This window comes from Capricornis sumatraensis, chromosome X (assembly GCF_032405125.1).
Source record: "Capricornis sumatraensis isolate serow.1 chromosome X, serow.2, whole genome shotgun sequence".
Taxonomy (NCBI): Eukaryota; Metazoa; Chordata; class Mammalia; order Artiodactyla; family Bovidae; genus Capricornis; species Capricornis sumatraensis.
The window spans coordinates 78,243,973-78,261,436 of record NC_091092.1 but is presented as its reverse complement, the minus strand read 5'-3'; the positions used below and the strand labels follow the sequence as shown (position 1 = coordinate 78,261,436).

The following is a 17,464-nucleotide window of genomic DNA, read 5'->3' as shown; positions in this document are numbered from 1 at the left end:
AACTACAGCTAATGTTCAGATTCTTTCCCCAAACCTCTGAGCCACACAGTTATGTAAGCCTTATTTTATGGAAGCAGCTTATAGAGGTAAATTGAAAGTTTCTTGTAAGAGATAAGGTTATAATGATAAACCTTTTTTAACCCAATTTCTTATCAAATCAGAAAGTACCTTTATATATGTAGATAGGCAGTTTGGTGCTTCAGACTAAATTAGTGCTACTGGAATTTGAATTCTAGCTCCCTGCCACTTTTTAGCCACTGATTGCTATAAAATGAGAGTACTAACATTGCTTTTTTAAACTGTCTGTAGGGATTAAATCCAAATAAAACGTTTGGAACCATTTCTAACATGATATAAACTCAGTTATTAATATTTTTAAATGCCAAGGACATTTTGTTTGTATTCTGTTGGCCAGATGCTTAAATTATGGGATGTATGGGTTTTTGCCAGAGAATCGGGCACAATATAGAAAGCATTTGCTTACGTGTGTGTGTGTGTGTGTGTGTTTGTTTGTGTGTGTGTGTTTTAATCTACCCCCGTTTGTTTTTCTTGGTGTCAGGAGTGAGTGCCAAAAAGCTTCAAGTTAACTCCTCTTTATCTGCAAAATTCGGAGGGTTCTGGAAGCGGGCATCACAGTTCAGTGTTGCCAGGCACTTTCGGGTTGCTGCTTCACTCTTATCTAGGCGTCTGGCCTGAGTGCCCGAGCCCCCGCCCGCCCCTGCGCCTGCGCCTGCGCCTGCGCCGCCCACGCCCCCACCCCCGTGGCCACCCCCCCGTCCGTGCGCCCGTGCCTCGTGCCTCTGCGCCCGTGCCCCTGGGCCCGCACCTGCGCCCCGCCCCCACACCCCATCCCTCAACTTCATGTGTGATTGGGGGAGGCAAAGGAACCTAGAGGCACGGGCAATTCAAGCAAGAAACAGGGCTCGCTTATCCAAGTCCTTGCAAATGGTGAAATTGTTTTGGAGGATTTGGCTCGGTTTTTCCCTGTCGCCCCCCAAAATGAAGGATTGCTAAACTACGTCATCTCTGTGAAATGGCGCATTCACTGTGGAAAAAGATGGACGTGATTCCGGAAGTACTGTTCCAGGGCGCCAAATTCATAACCGCGATAATTTGAATCTGCCTGGTGAACACACTGATAGGTGGGTACAGGGAGGGCGGGACTACGTCAGTTCCTCCCGCCCCCCTGAGCCCGGGCCCTATAAAAGGGCTCGCGCTTGGCATTCGTTACAGTTGCTCGGGACCTTGCACACCACGCACTTGTCCGAGGAGAGCAGCGACTGACTAGGCCAGAGGCTGCAGAAGCAGGTAGGTGAACGGAGGGTACCAAAGCGAGAGCGAATCTTGAAACTTGTTGCGGTTGAGCAGGCTTCATTAAAGTGAGGACCGCCATAAGCCCTGGACACTGATTTTCCGTGAATCTTGAGACTGAGATTTTGGCGAAATATTTTGCCTGTTTGCACCTAATACTTTTGGAAGAAGGAATTTTTGTGCATGTGTTAGTGATATTAACTCCGCTAAAGATGGGGGATGGGCAAGCAGATATACCAGTTTGGGGCATAAGGAAATAGGCCTGGGAGGTGGCATGCAGCTGCAGCAGGGTGGAAGGCTGACCGGCTGGAGTTTGGAGTATGGCGGTAGGGGCAGGTGGAGGCTGGGTAGGGGTGCATGTATGTTCCTGGGGGTAGGGTGGGGGAGGGGTGGGGTAAGGTGGGGGGGTGGGGTAAGGTGGGGGAGGGGTGGGGTAAGTTTTGGGAGGGAGGCAGGGGTGTCGATGCCTGATCAGCTAGGGGTGAGAGGCAAGTGTGGGAGGGGGGAATGGAGGAGCCGAGGCCCTACTGGTGCAAGACTCACTGCGGGCGGGCGCGGAGAGGTGAGATGGGGGAGGGGTCTAGGTCCCTGGGGAAGAGGAGGTGGGAGTCGAGGCCTGATTGGTGCAAGGCTGTCTCCAGGCAGCAGCAGAAGGGTCTAGACCTGTTTGTGTAAGGACCTCCTGGGGAGAAGAGGCAGAAACAAGATGAGTGGAAGTGTGCGTGAGGGGTGGTGGAGGTGTCGAGGTCTTATTGGTTCAAGACTGGAGGGAGGCGGAGTCTAGCCTTGATTGGTGCAAAAGTGGCGAGAAGAGGGAGGGGGAGGCAAAGGAGGGGGAGAGGAGGCACCGTGTTGAGTGTGACGGTGAACAGAGGGTTCGAGGCCTGATGAGTGCAAGACTAGCTGAGGGAGAAGGTGAGAGTAGGAAGATGGAGGTGTGGGGGGAGGGTGACCTGATCCCCTGTGGGAGGAGGGGGTTGGGGAGTTTGTGAGTTGGATTGAGGTGTGTGGGGATGTGTGGCCTGGTCTGTATAAGTCTAGCTCTGAGCAGAAGTAGGGAGGTGGTGAAGGGGGGTTGTGAAAGCCTGACGGAAGACTTTCTTGGGGTGTGAGGTAGAAGTAGGTGAAACGAAGATGTGGGGAGAGGGAAGAGAGGGTGGTGATGTGTGTGTGGGTTAGGAATACATTTAAGGGTGAAAGAGCATTGGGCCAGGGACCTAGTAGCGCATGCTAAAGCCATATAACGGAGAGAAAATTGATCTGGAGGCTGATGAATGATTGCTCTCGCTTATTTCTGTAATAGGTGGCGGAGCCCTCATATGCTTTGGGCGTTCTGACTGACGTACAAAGAATCTTGGTGGAGCGAGGTGGGAGAAAGGTCGACAGTAAACAAATTTAAATACTTATTTCATGGAGTGAAGTTTTGGTTTTAGGTTACAGTGAGGAAGCTGCTTAAAAGCAAATGCAGAGTGTAGAAACGTCTAATTGGTTTTGGTTTCTTAACAGATGTAGACATGTCCGAAGAAGGGGCTGGCCGTTTGAAGGTCGAGGATGATAAATGGTGAGATTTGAAAAAATTGTTTTCTCTTAGTTTACTCCTACTCTGTTGTCAAATCGATTTTCTCAAAAAGTATACATTTATGTCATTTAGAGTCTATAGAATGTATAATTTGGTTAGTCATAAAATGAGAATTGTGAAAAGAGATCTTAGAATCATGGGAGTCCAGCCTCCTATCCAATGCATAAACCCTCTATATAAGAGCTCTTTTAGTGGCCAGGAGTATACAACTCCATGAAGCAACTTTATGCATTGTTGAACATAATTTCTAGAAAACTCGTCATTCTGATGACCATCAAGTCTGTCCTTTTGTTATTCACACCCCATTGTTGTCAGTACTCCCCTCTAGAGGTGCACAGATGAAGCATTTTTCTTCTTCATGATAGGTATTTTAAAATAGTTGTCTCATCTCTTAAGTCTTCATTCTCCTGAAAGGTTGCTCTCTTTTTCTCCTTTCTAGGTAAGATAAGCATACAGATAAGTGTATGGTGTGGAAGAAAGTAGAAACCATAGACTAGGGAGTCTAGAAATTGACCCAAATGCATATGAAAATATAGTTCAGGATGGGGGAAAAAAGGCATTTCAAATCAGTGGGGAAAAGATAGATTCACTGACAAATAATTTGAAGATAATTGGTTGACCATTTGGAAAACAGCAAGAATTAGATTCTTACCTCATCACTCCTTATAGCAAAATAAATTACGCACAGATAAAATACTTTAAAATTAGAAGTGAAACCATTAAAAATGCTAGAAAATATAGCTGGATTTTATTTCCAATAATTTTGAAGTGAGGAATGTCTTTCTAAATTTAATATCTTAACAAAAACATAAAAATGAACAAGAAACTGAAAAAAATACTTGTATTACTTATGATAAAAGTCTATCTTCCTTAGTCTACAAAGAAAAAAGTAACAATTAGGGAGTTCCCTGGTGGCCTAGTGGTTAGGATTCTAGGCTCTCACTCTGGTGGCCTGTGTTCATTCCCTGACTGGGGAACTGAGATCTCACAAGCCATGTGGCATGGCCAAAAAATAAATAAAAGCAACAATTAAAAGGTGAACAAAGAGAAAATGGGCAAAAGTTTTAGAAGGTAGTTCTCTGGGAAAAAATACAAATGGCTTATAGACATTAAAATTTATTCAAATTTTAATTTTATTATTTAAAGGAATTTTAAACAAGTTACCATTTTTCAAATATCAGATTAGCAAAGATTTAAAAATTTTGATAATACCCAGTGTTGGCAAATCCATAGGGAAATTTCATGCAGTCATGGTGGGACTGTAAATTGGTACAACCTTTTTGTAGTGCAGTCTGGCAATATGAAAATTTTAAATGTCCATGTCCTTTGAGCCAGTAATTCGACTACAAGGACTTTTTCTTTTTAAAAACAAGTGGTTGTTTCATACGTGTTCTTTTTGTAGTTCACTCTTACTTTCTCTTGACTCCTTCCGCCTACTTCTCCCATGTCCCTTCTCCCTGTAACTCATGCTCATTGGATCACGTACAAACGTACACAGACTGTTTTGGTCTTTGTTCAGTTCTGTGGATGAAGGATGTATGATTAATTACTAGTGCACTGAGAAATACATACAAGGATGTTTACTGCAGCATTGTTTGTAATAACACAAATTTGAAAGTTTATATATCCTAAGGGTGTACTTGAAATAAATTATGGATCATCCAAAAAAATGTGATAAGAACTATATATGCTGATAGTAGAAGTACTAAGATCTATAAAGTCAAAAACTGTAAGTTGCAGAATAATTCATAAAGCATAATACTATTTATAAGAAAAAAAGTTTTGTGCACTTGACTTGTAGGGGTATGTCCTTTGCTTGAGAACTTTCTGAAAGAATAAGAAACAGTATTTATTTCTGGGAAGTGGGACTGTTGGAAGAACAGGGACAAAGTGTTTCTCTACTCCTCTTTTCAGTGTATTTTATCAGTCACAAAACTGGTAAACACTTTTTCTTGATAGCCATTAAAATGGGGAGGATTAATAAAAGAATGCAGCAAACAAACATTTGGAAACATATCTTAAGAAGTAATAGAAAGAAATGCTAATTTAAAATTATTTACTGCTTAAATTAGCAAATTTTAAATATTTAGTCTTATTATAGTAGTATTCCTGACACCGTAAACTAGTATGACCCTTTGGAAACAAATAAGGAAATGTACCTAGAGCTATAAAATTGGTCCTACTTTAGACTGAGTAATTTGACTTCTGTAACTCAATCCTAGAAAAATCCAATTTATGAAAGTAATTAAATGCACAAAGATGCTAGGTGTGGCATTCAACTAAAGAATCAAAGTAGTGTGTGTGTGTGATCAAAAATGCACAAGGTAAAGTCCCGGCTCTCTCCATGACCCTCAGTAACATGCCCCAAATAGGGAATTCCCAGGGCACTTGGTTGGCATTAGTTCTCCCCTAAGAAGCAAGCAAGTATATTCTGCTTTATAAATCAGCCCCTTGAAAACTTGGTTAACAGGAGTCACTCCTCTAGCATTTGATGAAAAATTGAGAAACCTGAATTCCTGAAGCTATAGATGCAAAGACCAGATGCTGGACTTCTGCTTGGAGATTGCTCTTGAGGCTGGACAGCAACCTGCCAGGCTCTCCACCTGCCCCCACTGCAAGTTAGGACCATTATGTCAAGTATCTGGGCACTGTATTTTCATTAATGCAGGTGATATTGTTACTTGTTTGTTTATTTTTGCTTTAGGCTGACTCTGTACTTTGGGCTGTCTCATAGATGGACATATATATGTAATTAATTTTTTGGGGGGGAATTTTTTAAATTGATAAATCATTGAGACAGTATTGAGTAGATATTTTAAAAGGCCCCTTGTTTAAAAATTTATTTATTTTTAATTGAAGGATAGTTACAATATTGTGTTGGTTTTTGCAATACATCAGCATGAATCAGCCATAGGTATACATATGTCCCCTCCCTCTTGAGCCTCACACCCCTCTAGGTTGTCACAGAGCCTCAGTTTGAGTCCCCTGAGTCATACAGCAAATTCCCACTGGCTGTCTATTTCATATTTGTTAGTGTGTATGTTTCCATGCTACTCTCTCTGTTTGTCCCACCCTCTCCTTCCTACCCCTCCCCTCATCCATAAGTCTGTTCTCTATGTCTGTGTCTCCATTGCTGCCCTGCAAATAGGTTCATCAATACTGTCTTTCTTGATTCCATATATATGTGTTAATATATGATAATTTGTTTTTCTCTTTCTGACTTACTTCACTCTGTATAATAGGCTCTAGGTTCATCCACCTCATTAGCACTGACTGAAATGTGATCCTTTTTATGGCTGAGTAATATTCCATTGTATATACTTATCACAGCTTCTTAATCCATTCATCTGTCGATGGACATCTAGGTTGCTTCCATGTCCTAGCTATTGTAAATAGTGCTGCAGTGAACACTGGAGTACATGTGTCTTTTTCAGTTTTGGTTTCCTCAGGGTAGTAGTGGGATTGCTGGGTCATATGTGATTTTATTCCTAGTTTTTTTATGGAATCTCCATACTGTTTTCCATAGTGGCTGTATCAATTTACATTCCCACCAACAGTGCAAGAGGATTCCCTCTCCAGCATTTATTGTTTGTAGATTTTTTGATGATGGCCATTCTGACCGGTGTAGGTGATATCTCATTGTGGTTTTGATTTGTGTTTCTCATGATGTTGAGCATCTTTTTGTGTGTTTACTAGCCATCTGTATGTCTTCTTTGGAGAAATGTCTGTTTAGGTTTTTTTCCCACTTTTTCTCCCCACTTTTTGATTGGGTTGTTTGTTTTTCTGTTATTGAGTTGCATAAGCTTCTTGTATATTTTGGAAATTAATCCTTTGTTATTTCATTTGCTATTATTTTCTTCTATTCTAAGGGTTGAGTTTTCATGTATGTAATTAAATTTTTAAGTGGAAAAATATTTCTTAATGAGATCCAATAGACAAAAAATCCTTTAAGAATGAGGTTCAGTGGGATATGGGTGGGAGGATGGAAAATAATGAAAGGGATCTTTGGAACCACTTTTTGAGATTCATTCATTTATTCAGCAAATATTTATTGAGTACTGACTTTGTACTTAACAGTATGAAACAGACACACTTCGAGATCCATGTACAGGTTACTGTCTGAAATGGGAGATAGATGCATGTAAACAGGCAATAAACAGTATAGTGTGGTAAATGCCGTGAATGGGGGAGAAGTACATGACCCTATAGGATCTTGTTTAATTTTCATAGTAGCCCTCTGAGATAAATGGTTCATTGACAACTGAGGCCCAGGTTTGATTTGCAGAAATCTAGGTGAGCGGTAATGATGGTTTAGAGTAGGGTGGTGATAGTGAAGTTGGAGAGATTTGGATAAGTATAGAATATATTATTGTTCAGTTCAGAGACTTTCCCCACATCTTAACATTTCTGAGGCTGGGATGCTTCATACATTTGATAGCATGTCATCATTTGATAGTGTTTTTTCCTTTCTTAGAGGTACATATAATAATGTATTAGATTAGATGAAATACACTCTAGAAGTAGAGCCAGCAGGTCGTGCTGATGGATTGGACATGAGAGGTAAGAGAGAGCAAAATCAAGGATGACTCCTAAATTTTTGGTTTGCATTAGTGGTTGGATGGTAGTGCCATTGACTGAGCTCAGAAAGGAACAGAATGGAAGGACAAAATAAAAAAAGTCTGTGTTGGTCATGTCACACTTTAAATACTTAGTAAATATCCAAGATACCATATAGATAGGTGGAGTTCAATGGAGAGTTCAAGGCTAGAAATATAAGATTGGAAGACATGGGGTCTAGGGATAGTAGAATGAATGACCCAGGAGAGAGGGGTCAGTCCTGCAGCACAGCATGGAAGGTGGCAGGAAACAATTCCTTGAGAACTGCAAGGGAGAGATCCAAGGAATAAGGGAGGGTATGGCCTTAGATAGTGGAGGGGACACTGCATTCCTTGTTAAGGCAGAGTTGGTTATAGTTACAGACAGGTCAGTAGATTTGTTGGTGGGAGGATGAGGGTGTTCCTGCGTGATTACCTCTTATTTTCCCAGTGATTTATGGGACAAGGTCGTTGAGGAGGTTTTGGCACTCTGACGGCAGAAATGCTACTGAGATACATAATACAAAGAATAGGGGACTGGTTTTCACTGAGCAGTCAAAGCCTAATTCGTATTCTCTGGTGCTCACTGAGTAGTTTTTTTTTTGTTTGTTTTGTTTTGTTTTTAAGCGCAGGATTCTTTGTTTTGTTAATGACTACCACACAATAAAAATGCAGAAATCCCATATTGTAAAAATTACCCTGTTAGACTCACTTTAATTGGGTCAGAAAAGCAAATGGGTCACCTAGTGGGCTGGCTATTATAGATGATAAATAAATGGTTGAATCAATGAATGAATGAACCATGGATGTACCCATCCTATTTAATTATTCCATATTTATTCAGAAATTACCAGTAGAATACAGGCCCATGTTAAAAATAAACAATACAGAAACATCTAAAGTAAAAAGTGAGAGTCAACCTCACATGTACACACCCTCCCATTCTTCTGAAGTAATAATTACTAATAACTTGATATTGATTCTTGTATATCTTTTTCTGTAGTTAAGGAAAGCATAATCTGTATGGTTTATGGCTTCAGTTTTAAAGGGAAGATCTCTGGGTACTTAAAAGTTTTCAAGGGCTTTTATTTGATATTTCTTGAAAGCTTTCTAATAGGATTTCTTAGTCCTTCCATGGTAGAGTTCTGGGTAAGCCAAATGGCTTTTCTCAGGTGCATATATTTTCTAATATGCATCTAGTGACATGAGTCTTTAAACACTTTCTAGGGACTTGGACTCCTGGTCATACATTTTACTTGAAAAGGGTACTACATTCTACTTTTGTGACCACCTATTTCTTCCTTAGTGCTGTCCTCAGACCTTTTTACTTTTCCTGTTGGTTACCTGCCAACCCAGAATTCGACGTTTTCTCTTTGGGGATTAGAGTGGAACTCTGTTGTATAACTTTCTGTGTCCTGTTTCTGATCCCTGGTTCCTTTTATTTGACCTCTAAAGAAAATGTGTGTGTGTGTGTGTGTGTGTGTGTGTGTGTGTGTGTGTGTGAAAAGATAGATGATGTATGAATCACATTTTAGTTTATATGTAGTGATGTATATTGATAATAGATTTTATATAACCAAAGTCACGTTTTGACCCATACCTAGGAAACCAAGAGATTTCATTCTTGATTGAACAAAAATGACTTGAAGCCTACTATTGAATAAGTCCAGTGTACAATGACCAATAAATGAATAGAAAACTTAATCAAGGGGGTGAGCCAACATGTGTGTTTAAAAGGTATATAATCAGTCCAGTAATCAATCTCAAGGCCAAAATAAAAGTCTGCAAGAAGTGGTTAAGGCTGATTTTTTATGTAAAACCTTATAAATATTTTGTAAAACCTAATAAATATGTAAAGCAATATAAATATATGTTAAACTTTAGAGCTATGATGCCCAATTTCTTCAGCACTTTATTTTCCTCTGTTAGCTGTCTGTCACAATAGTTCATGATAAGATTACCCATGAGTAGGTCCTAGAATTGGAACCTGGCTCCAGCATGGAAGTATGGCTTTTCTGAGCTGGACTTTGAGCCTCTCTGAATCATCATGAGTGGCTGATTTAGGGGATGTCCAGTCACTTGCTTTCTGGTGAGCTAAAGAACCCCCAGCTGGAATGTGCTCTGGTGTCACCTCAGTACAATTGTCCCTCAGTATCTGGGGTAGGCGGGGATTGCTTCCAGGGCTCCTCTTGGATACCAAAATCCTTGGATGCTTAAGTCTCTTACATAAAACTGTGTGATAATTGCATATGATGTATGCGCATCCTCTCATGTACTTTAAATCATCTCTAGATGACTTATAATACCTACTACGATGTAAATGCTACATAAATAATTGCCATCACGTAGCATATTCAAGTTTTGCTTCTTGGAACTTGCTGGCATATTTTTTTTCTGAGTGTTTTCCATCTGAGGTTGATTGAATCAGCAGATGTGGAACCCTTCAATACAGAGGGCTGACTGTAATGTGAAGCTAGAACAACCAGCCACGCAGCCTGCTGCTAGCTGGGGTAGAATGAGTGCTAGGGTCTCTGGCAGATTGTGAGGCCGGGAAGCAATGGACCCAATGCCATGGTTCACCACAGGGAGCAGTTGCAGGTTTGAAATCACCCTGTGTTTTCTCCCCAAGAAATGCACTTCAGCATTTGTGCATTTACTCAGATAGCAATCCCAATCAGTAGATCCTCTTCACGCAGCAAAGCCCCAAAAGGTGTCCCCCTTGCTCTTTTGCCCTTTTGATTTTTAACTGTAATCTCTGCATTCTCAAGTCCTTTTCCCTGTGGTTCCTTTCTTGGAATTCATTTTCATATCTCTATTTTTATTTTTAACTTTATTTTTTACTTTTTGGCCATACCTCATAGCATGTGGACTTAGTTCCCCAACCAGAATTTGAACTTGCTTCCCGTGCATTGGAATGTGGAGTCTTAACCACTGGACCACCAGGGAAGTCCTCATATTTTTAAATAGAAATATACCACTGGGCAGAAAACAGGCTTTTCACTGATAGCTAATGATACTCAACTAACATTCTTTCCCTGACTTTGTGTAGTAGAGCACAAAGCGGCTTTGAGCAGCTTGTGGCTTTTAATTTTTCTTCTCTTCCACTACTGTGATCTTCATTTCATAAGCCCTTAAAGCCTTTTTACATTTCAGAAACTCAGATTGGTGGTTCTTTTCATATGAGATTTTTGACATTTGGTTGCTAATATTGTTAGTAGCTTTCCTTTAAAACAGAACATATAAAAAAAAAATAAAACAGAACGTATGTTAGTAGCTTTCCTTTAAAACAGAATGTATTTTATTTTGCAGTCCTGTTGTTACTGTGGACTCAGACACTGATGAAGAGCCTGACTGCTGTAAGTAGAGTCTTCTCAAAGCAGTAATTTACAGTCTAAAAGCGTAATTTAGCCATGTCTTTGTAGAGATGACTGAAATGTGATTTTGGACATTTGGTATAAGCTGTTCTAGCTTTGTTTCCTCTAGAGCTCTCTAGATTGGTGAAACAAAGTTTATTTCCCTACTGTGAGGAACAGAGGATGTCCTCTGTGCTTCTTTTCCAATTTGCTTCCTGTCCTTTTTTTCATTATAGATCTCTGTACTTTTTTATCTCCTCTCTGTCTCTCATGGGAGATGACTTAAGAGTCCACCATAAATTTTAACCAAGTCTAATTTATGGACTTTGGTTTTAGGGAGTTAAAGACATAGGTAATCAGATTTGACCATGCTTCACATGCTTTCTAATGCCCTCTTTCTTTCTCTGATTCAGATATAACTGGAGTGAAGATGAAAAAGGAGACCACTAGGTGGGTAGAATTGGTGAAAATTGACTTTTTTAAAGGAATAATGTTTGGGTAAGATGATTTCAGAATAAACATCACATTTTCTCTGTGAATCCTATGTTCAGGGTTCTAATGGGTGTTGGATCTCACACCTGGGTTCAAAATACTAGACTCCTTATCACTGGCCCATTATCTAATTGGTCAGTTTCTTCTTCATAATGTCTCTTTGAACCATACCTTAACTTCTAGTCTCCACTACTAAGACCTTTATCAATTTTTACCCTTGTATTCATGCAAGAGCTTCTTAAGTGGGCTCCTTAGCCTGATTTATTCCTCCTCTGATCAAGTCTGTATTCCACTTCCAGATTAATCTCCTGAGACACTGCTTTGATCATATTAATTTTCTATTCAAATTGTCTATCTAAGGGAGATCAAATAGGTAACCCTAGGAGTTAAAGTCCTCTGAGAATTGGCCATAACCTGTCAGCATTATCTACTACTTTTCCTATTTAGGAGTCCTCTGCTACACTAAGGATTGTTGCCCAGGTGCCAAACTATAGTGCTAAATTTACTGGAATGAATCTGAAATAACTTGTTTCCATATCAGCTCCTTGAATCCTGTAGGAATGTGAATTGGTCGTTTCTGTTTCCCACACTAAGACGAAATAATGCTGTCAAGTGGGAAAATGTTTTTCTGGCTAGTTCTGGTTTATCTCTGTTGATTATTTTTACAGCATGCAAGCCACCAAGCCTGACACCAATGTGTGAAGTCAGCAGTTGGCAATCAGCTGAAATTCTAGAACTGAATAATGCATTGTATAAAGCTATCTATTGGAAATGATCGGTTTTGTTATTTATATTTTTGAAGTTAGGCCTATTGAGGTATGATTTACATACAGAAAAACTCACCCTTTTTAGGTATACAGTTTGATGAGTTTTGACAAACGTGTATGGTATGTATATGGAGTAGGTACTGTAAACATCACCACAAAGATGCAGAATTTCCATCATTGCCATTTACATTTTGAATGTCATAGATCCTTAGAAATATCCTGATTTTCAATATTATATGCTATAGAGCCCTTGACTGAAAATAATTTAAGAATATCCAATTGGTTTCTTCCTGTCTCCACTAGATAGATGTTGAACAAATATGTAAAGAAAATCCATTTTGAGGTGTCTTCCTGGAGTGCCCACAGATCTTGATCCAGTTCTGGGGCCTTCTATCTGTGGGATGCTGTAGGAAGGGTGGATTTGAGGAAGAAGGTGATGTGTTCAGTTTTGGGTATGCTGAAATTGAGGGGCCTACAGGCAGGGCTGATACTAAAAAAATTTAACAACCAAGAGATACAAACAGGGATTAGTCAGGATTGCTGCCTGACTGGTTCAAACAGACACCACCAATAAACAGTTGGTAAGGCTGTACCTGTGTAGACTGACTAAAAATTGACCCTGCCCATAGGACATCCAGGTAGGAGATTGGCACTATGGAGCCAGAAGTCAGAAGCAAAGTTGGGCTGGTGGATAGATAATGTTTACCCAATCCTTAGGGATTGATTGGCTTGGCATGAAAGGGATGTGGATAAAACCTGGGGACGAGCGAGGAAGGGAAATGAGTGAGAAGGATTGGGCAAACAAGTGAGAAGAGAACCAAAATCAATAGTGTCCCAAGAGTCAAGAATTTTAAGGATGGAATGAATGGTCAACAAGAGAGCAAAGGTCTGTAAACTTGGCAGCTTAAAAGTGGTGAATATGAAGGAAATGGATGAATAGATTTGTGTCTGTAATGAGGGCAGACAAGTTCTCTAGCAGCGTTTTAAGTAGTTTTCTCTCTCATCATAAAGGTATATCACGCTTATACACTGTGTAGGAAATAAAGGTGGTGAATTTCAGCCTTCTGGAACATCTGACCCAAAAACCTGGAGAGCTGAAAATGACAGTTCCAGAGGTGTGCCCACAACACCCACATCCTGGGTGTCACAGGGATACTGCTCACTTAGAGAGGTGGTGCTGGCTTTGGGCTGCAAAGAGTAGCACCCGGGAAAAACCTCCCCACCGAGGCTGCCTCTCTGCATCTGTGGCAGGGGGATCTCAATGCGGATAAAGAGAAATGGCAATTAGACTTTTCCTTAATCATTTTCCCCTCACACCAAAACCATTTGAACACATACCCTCTGACACCCCACTTCAACTCTCAATACTAGACAGATTCCTCCCTTTGAAAGTATTTAGCCAGATGGAAAGAAAGGTTTGATAGGAAGTTAGGAAAGATGGAAAATCAGGAACAATGATTGAGTGGTTCCAGAGGAGGGGAACAGAGTTACTTTAGGAAACCAACACAATCATTTCAAAGTGATTCTGCTCACTGGAGAAAAGTATAATAGAAAATGCAATGAAAAGAAGAATGTTGCTTTCATGCTTTTGTTTTTCTCTGTCCTGTCACTCAGCTACGTGGTGATTGACTCAGACTCTGATGATGAATACGTCCCTAAGAAAAAGAAACCTAAGACACGTGAAATAAGTAGCAAAGGCAAGTATACTACTAACTTAGAGAAAGAGCTGTGCAGTGCAGCTTCACCATGCACAGTCATCTCAGGATGAGTCGGCAAACATTCTGTTTTGAATCATTCCGTAGTGAGTGCCACTGTTTTTCCTTCCTATGTGCTGGATGTGGATATGGCTGGGTCCCCTGCACTCCCTGGTTAATTTCCTAACAGAGCAGCAGCTGTTCCTGCTACCGTAGAACCCAGGCATCACCCTCTGTAGGGTTCTTACCTACTGAGCATTATGTTGCAGGAGCAGAGGAAGTTAGGAACTCAACTTGAGCAACATGAAGGTTGCCCTGCTCTTTTGCCTTCCACTCTTCATCCCTCTCTTGTGTGGATGACAGGGAGGAGGAAGGGACTCATTCTTTCCAGTCTGATGGAGATGAGGACGTGTGAGGCTTATAGGCTAGCTGGCGGTGACTTCTCAGGGGTACGCTTGTTTTCTCTGTCTAGCTGTTTGTCTTTGCCTTTTGCTACCCTCTTTATATTTTCTAGAGAGTCTTGTTTTTCTTAGTGTGTATTTGCCATAACAGATCCTTGCCTCTTTGAATTCAGAGGCCCTCATCACCTTTCAGGAGGTGTGGAGTTTTACTTGCAATTCAGAACCTGTTCAGTGGGTTTGAGACATAGGAAGACTAGGAGCTTCTTAAACCTTTGGGATAGTATTTTACTGATCTCCATTTGCTTAGGACCTGACATAGGGCAAGAGACACGGGCACCTGCTTAAAGTACTGGCACCCTTCAAAATACTGGCTCCTGCTTTGGTAACTACCCCCCGAGCTAGCATTGGCCAGATTCTGCTAGTTAACCTGGGATATCAGAGCAGGGAAAGGATAGGTGGCTTGGAACCCTCATCTCCTACTGTTTCATCACCTGTCCCATCTGATTTCTTTTTTCCCCTCCTCTTTAGCTCTGAGTAGATTGCCTGAGCAGGATGCAGGCCCAGGTGCAGAGTAGGGGGTGTAACATGACAAGCTTCTGCAATGTACACAGAGCCCCAGGGGAAGTAGCTTTAGCGTAGGGGCCTGAATGACAAAGCCAAAGTCAGTTGCTGACTCCTTTAGTCAGAAGATCCATAAATCGGGTTGATTTACAATATTTTGTCAGTTTCAGGTGTGTTAGTTTCATAGCAAAGTGATTAGGTTACTCACACACATATATTCCTTTTTTCTATTATTTTCCATTTTAGTTTATTACAAGACATTGACTATAGTTCCCTGTGCTATACAGTATGTCTTTGTTGGTTATCCATTTTACACATTGTAGTGTGTATATGTTAATGCCAAACTCCTAATTTATCTTTCCTCCCTCGCCCACCTCTTTCCCCTTTTGTAACCAGAAATTTGTTTTCTAGGTCTGTGAGTGTTTCTGTTTTATAAATTTGTTCATTTTTGTCCCTACTTTTTAGAATTTAAGTTGCACATGGGAAATCTTTAAATCTTCTAGGAAGGATGACTTTTTTCCCATAGGAACACCCACTGCTTTTTTTTTTCCTTACTGCATATCTGCAGTTTTTTTTTTTTTTTAAGTTCTTTGATAATTAATTTAAATCATAGATGGTACTCAGAATATGTTATCCCAAATATGGAATTTTAGGATAAAGAGTTTTTGCACCATAAATACATTTTTATAACTTGTCTGTGCTGTGATTTGTATTTTTTACATCCAGAATCGTAGAAATCTAGATGCTGAACTCTGAGCAGAATGCAAACAGCTTGTGTCTTAGGCATGCTGCCCCTTGTTTCTAGATGAACAGATGGGTCCTCCATGAGGCTAGGGACCATCCCAGTGTTCCCATGGCCTCTTGGTGCTGGCATCAGAACTTCTGTCCTCATTTTCACATCAGTGGTTCTGAGAGCTTTGGACTTATGGACTAGTTTAAGAAAGAAGTTTTGGGGGATAACAAAGGATTGCCAATTTTTAATTTTTCTAATGATGGAAATAAACTCCAACTATCATCTGTCATCATAATTTCATAAAACAAAGAGTGCCAAAAGTTTATGACAACATAATCTCAAAATAAAGTACAGTCCTTTAAGTTATAGAAGCCAGGCTTGATTTGCAGGGAGAACCCACTTTATTATTCTCTCTCTCTCTCTTTTTTTTTTTTTTGCTTTGGCCCAGTGAAAATATACAAGTTTCAGACCTGTGGGAACCCCTGAGCACCTCCATGGTGCTACTCAGAGAATGTGATTTGAAAATTGCCTCTGGGTTTGAATTCCTATTTTATCTGTCATTGTTCTCAGTAAGATAAAGTAGCAGAGGGAAAACAGTCTAAAATAACTGATTCTTAACTATGATTCATTATACCACAGTTCCTGGCTTGTTTAATTTGTGCTCAATAATCTGAAGTTGAGGGGTGTGTGAGGGTGGGGGGAGTATGTTTATACATGATTGTGTTTCGAATTTCAGGTAAGAGTCAGAAAGTGTCTGATACTAAGAAGCAGCTGACCCAGGAGGCTCCAATAGTTATCACTGATGATGATGATGATGATGATGATCTGGAAAAACCTGTGGTGACAGAAAGTGATTCGTGTGATCAGAAGAAAATTGTCAAAACTGAGGAAGAGAAGGATGAGTTTGCTGTCGTCCAGCACAAGTTATCTTCTGCAGCTGGTAAGCAGAGTCTTCTGAAAAATCTCTGCCAGCTGCCAAATGATGATCCTAAAGCTAAACCAGAGATTTTAGACAGAAAGTTGTCAACTGATGAAGAGCCTATGCCTGTGGTGGAACAACCAAGGAAAAGGAAAAATAAAACCAAAAACATAACTGTGCCACCTGGTAAGCCAATCAAACCAAGTATGTCTGTCCGACTGACTAAGCCTAGTGCAACAAGTGTGCCAGCCAGGCTCACTGTTCCCTTTCCCCCAGATATGTTTGTCTTGTAGAGTCTGTCTTGCTTATTAACCCTCTGCCATGTTTCAGCAGCTCTCTAGTGGCCAAGGGTGGCAGCCATCACAGTGAAAAGGCTCTTTCTGAGGAGGGGGAGGGATGGCCTTGTTGTCCTCATGCTCCCAGGCTTAATTGCCACTTTGCTGTAGGAAGCTGTAAGTCTGAGCTGCTCCTCCCTCCCAGGTTCCCAAAGTTCCCAGACTTCATCAGTAATAAGAGCACTTACATAACTGTGTTAAGTATCTTTCCGAATCTGTCCCCCTAGTCGATGGTGAGCCGCCTTTTCTTTTTTCTTGGCTGCTCCGTGCAGCATCCGAGGTCTTAGTTACCTGACCAGGGATCAAACCCATGCCCTCTGCAGTGGAAGCACAGAGTCTTTACCACTGGACCATCAGAGAAGTCCCGATAGTGAGCCTCTTGGTGAGAGGGTTCTCACTCATCTTTTAGTCTCTCCCAAAGTCTAGCCTGGTAGTTGGCATGTAATAGATGTTTAATAACTTTTAGATAAATGAATGAATGGCGCTACCTCCTAAATACATGAATTTCTAGCTAGTTCAGTTCAATTGCTCAGTCATGTCCAACTCTTTGCGACCCCATGGACTGCAGCACGCCAGGCTTCCCTGTCCATCACCAGCTCCTGGAGCTTAACCAAACTCATGTCCATCACATTGGTGATGCCATCCAACCATCTCATCCTCTGTCGTCCCCTTCTCCTCCAGCCTTCAATCTTTCGCAGCATCAGGGTCTTTGCCAATGGTCAGT

At 40.8% G+C, this 17,464-nt stretch overlaps 1 protein-coding gene across 1 annotated transcript in view; it reads left to right on the top strand.

Moving 5' to 3' along the window:
• GCNA (germ cell nuclear acidic peptidase) overlaps positions 1-17,464 on the top strand; it is a 28,261-nt gene that overhangs the window by 2,788 nt on the left and 8,009 nt on the right. Inside the window, exons 3-7 of the mRNA XM_068963197.1 lie at positions 684-863; positions 2,615-2,678; positions 2,818-2,872; positions 13,712-13,794; positions 16,223-16,591. Coding sequence (XP_068819298.1) covers positions 684-863; positions 2,615-2,678; positions 2,818-2,872; positions 13,712-13,794; positions 16,223-16,591 — 751 coding nt within the window. The remainder of the gene's footprint in view (positions 1-683; positions 864-2,614; positions 2,679-2,817; positions 2,873-13,711; positions 13,795-16,222; positions 16,592-17,464) is intronic.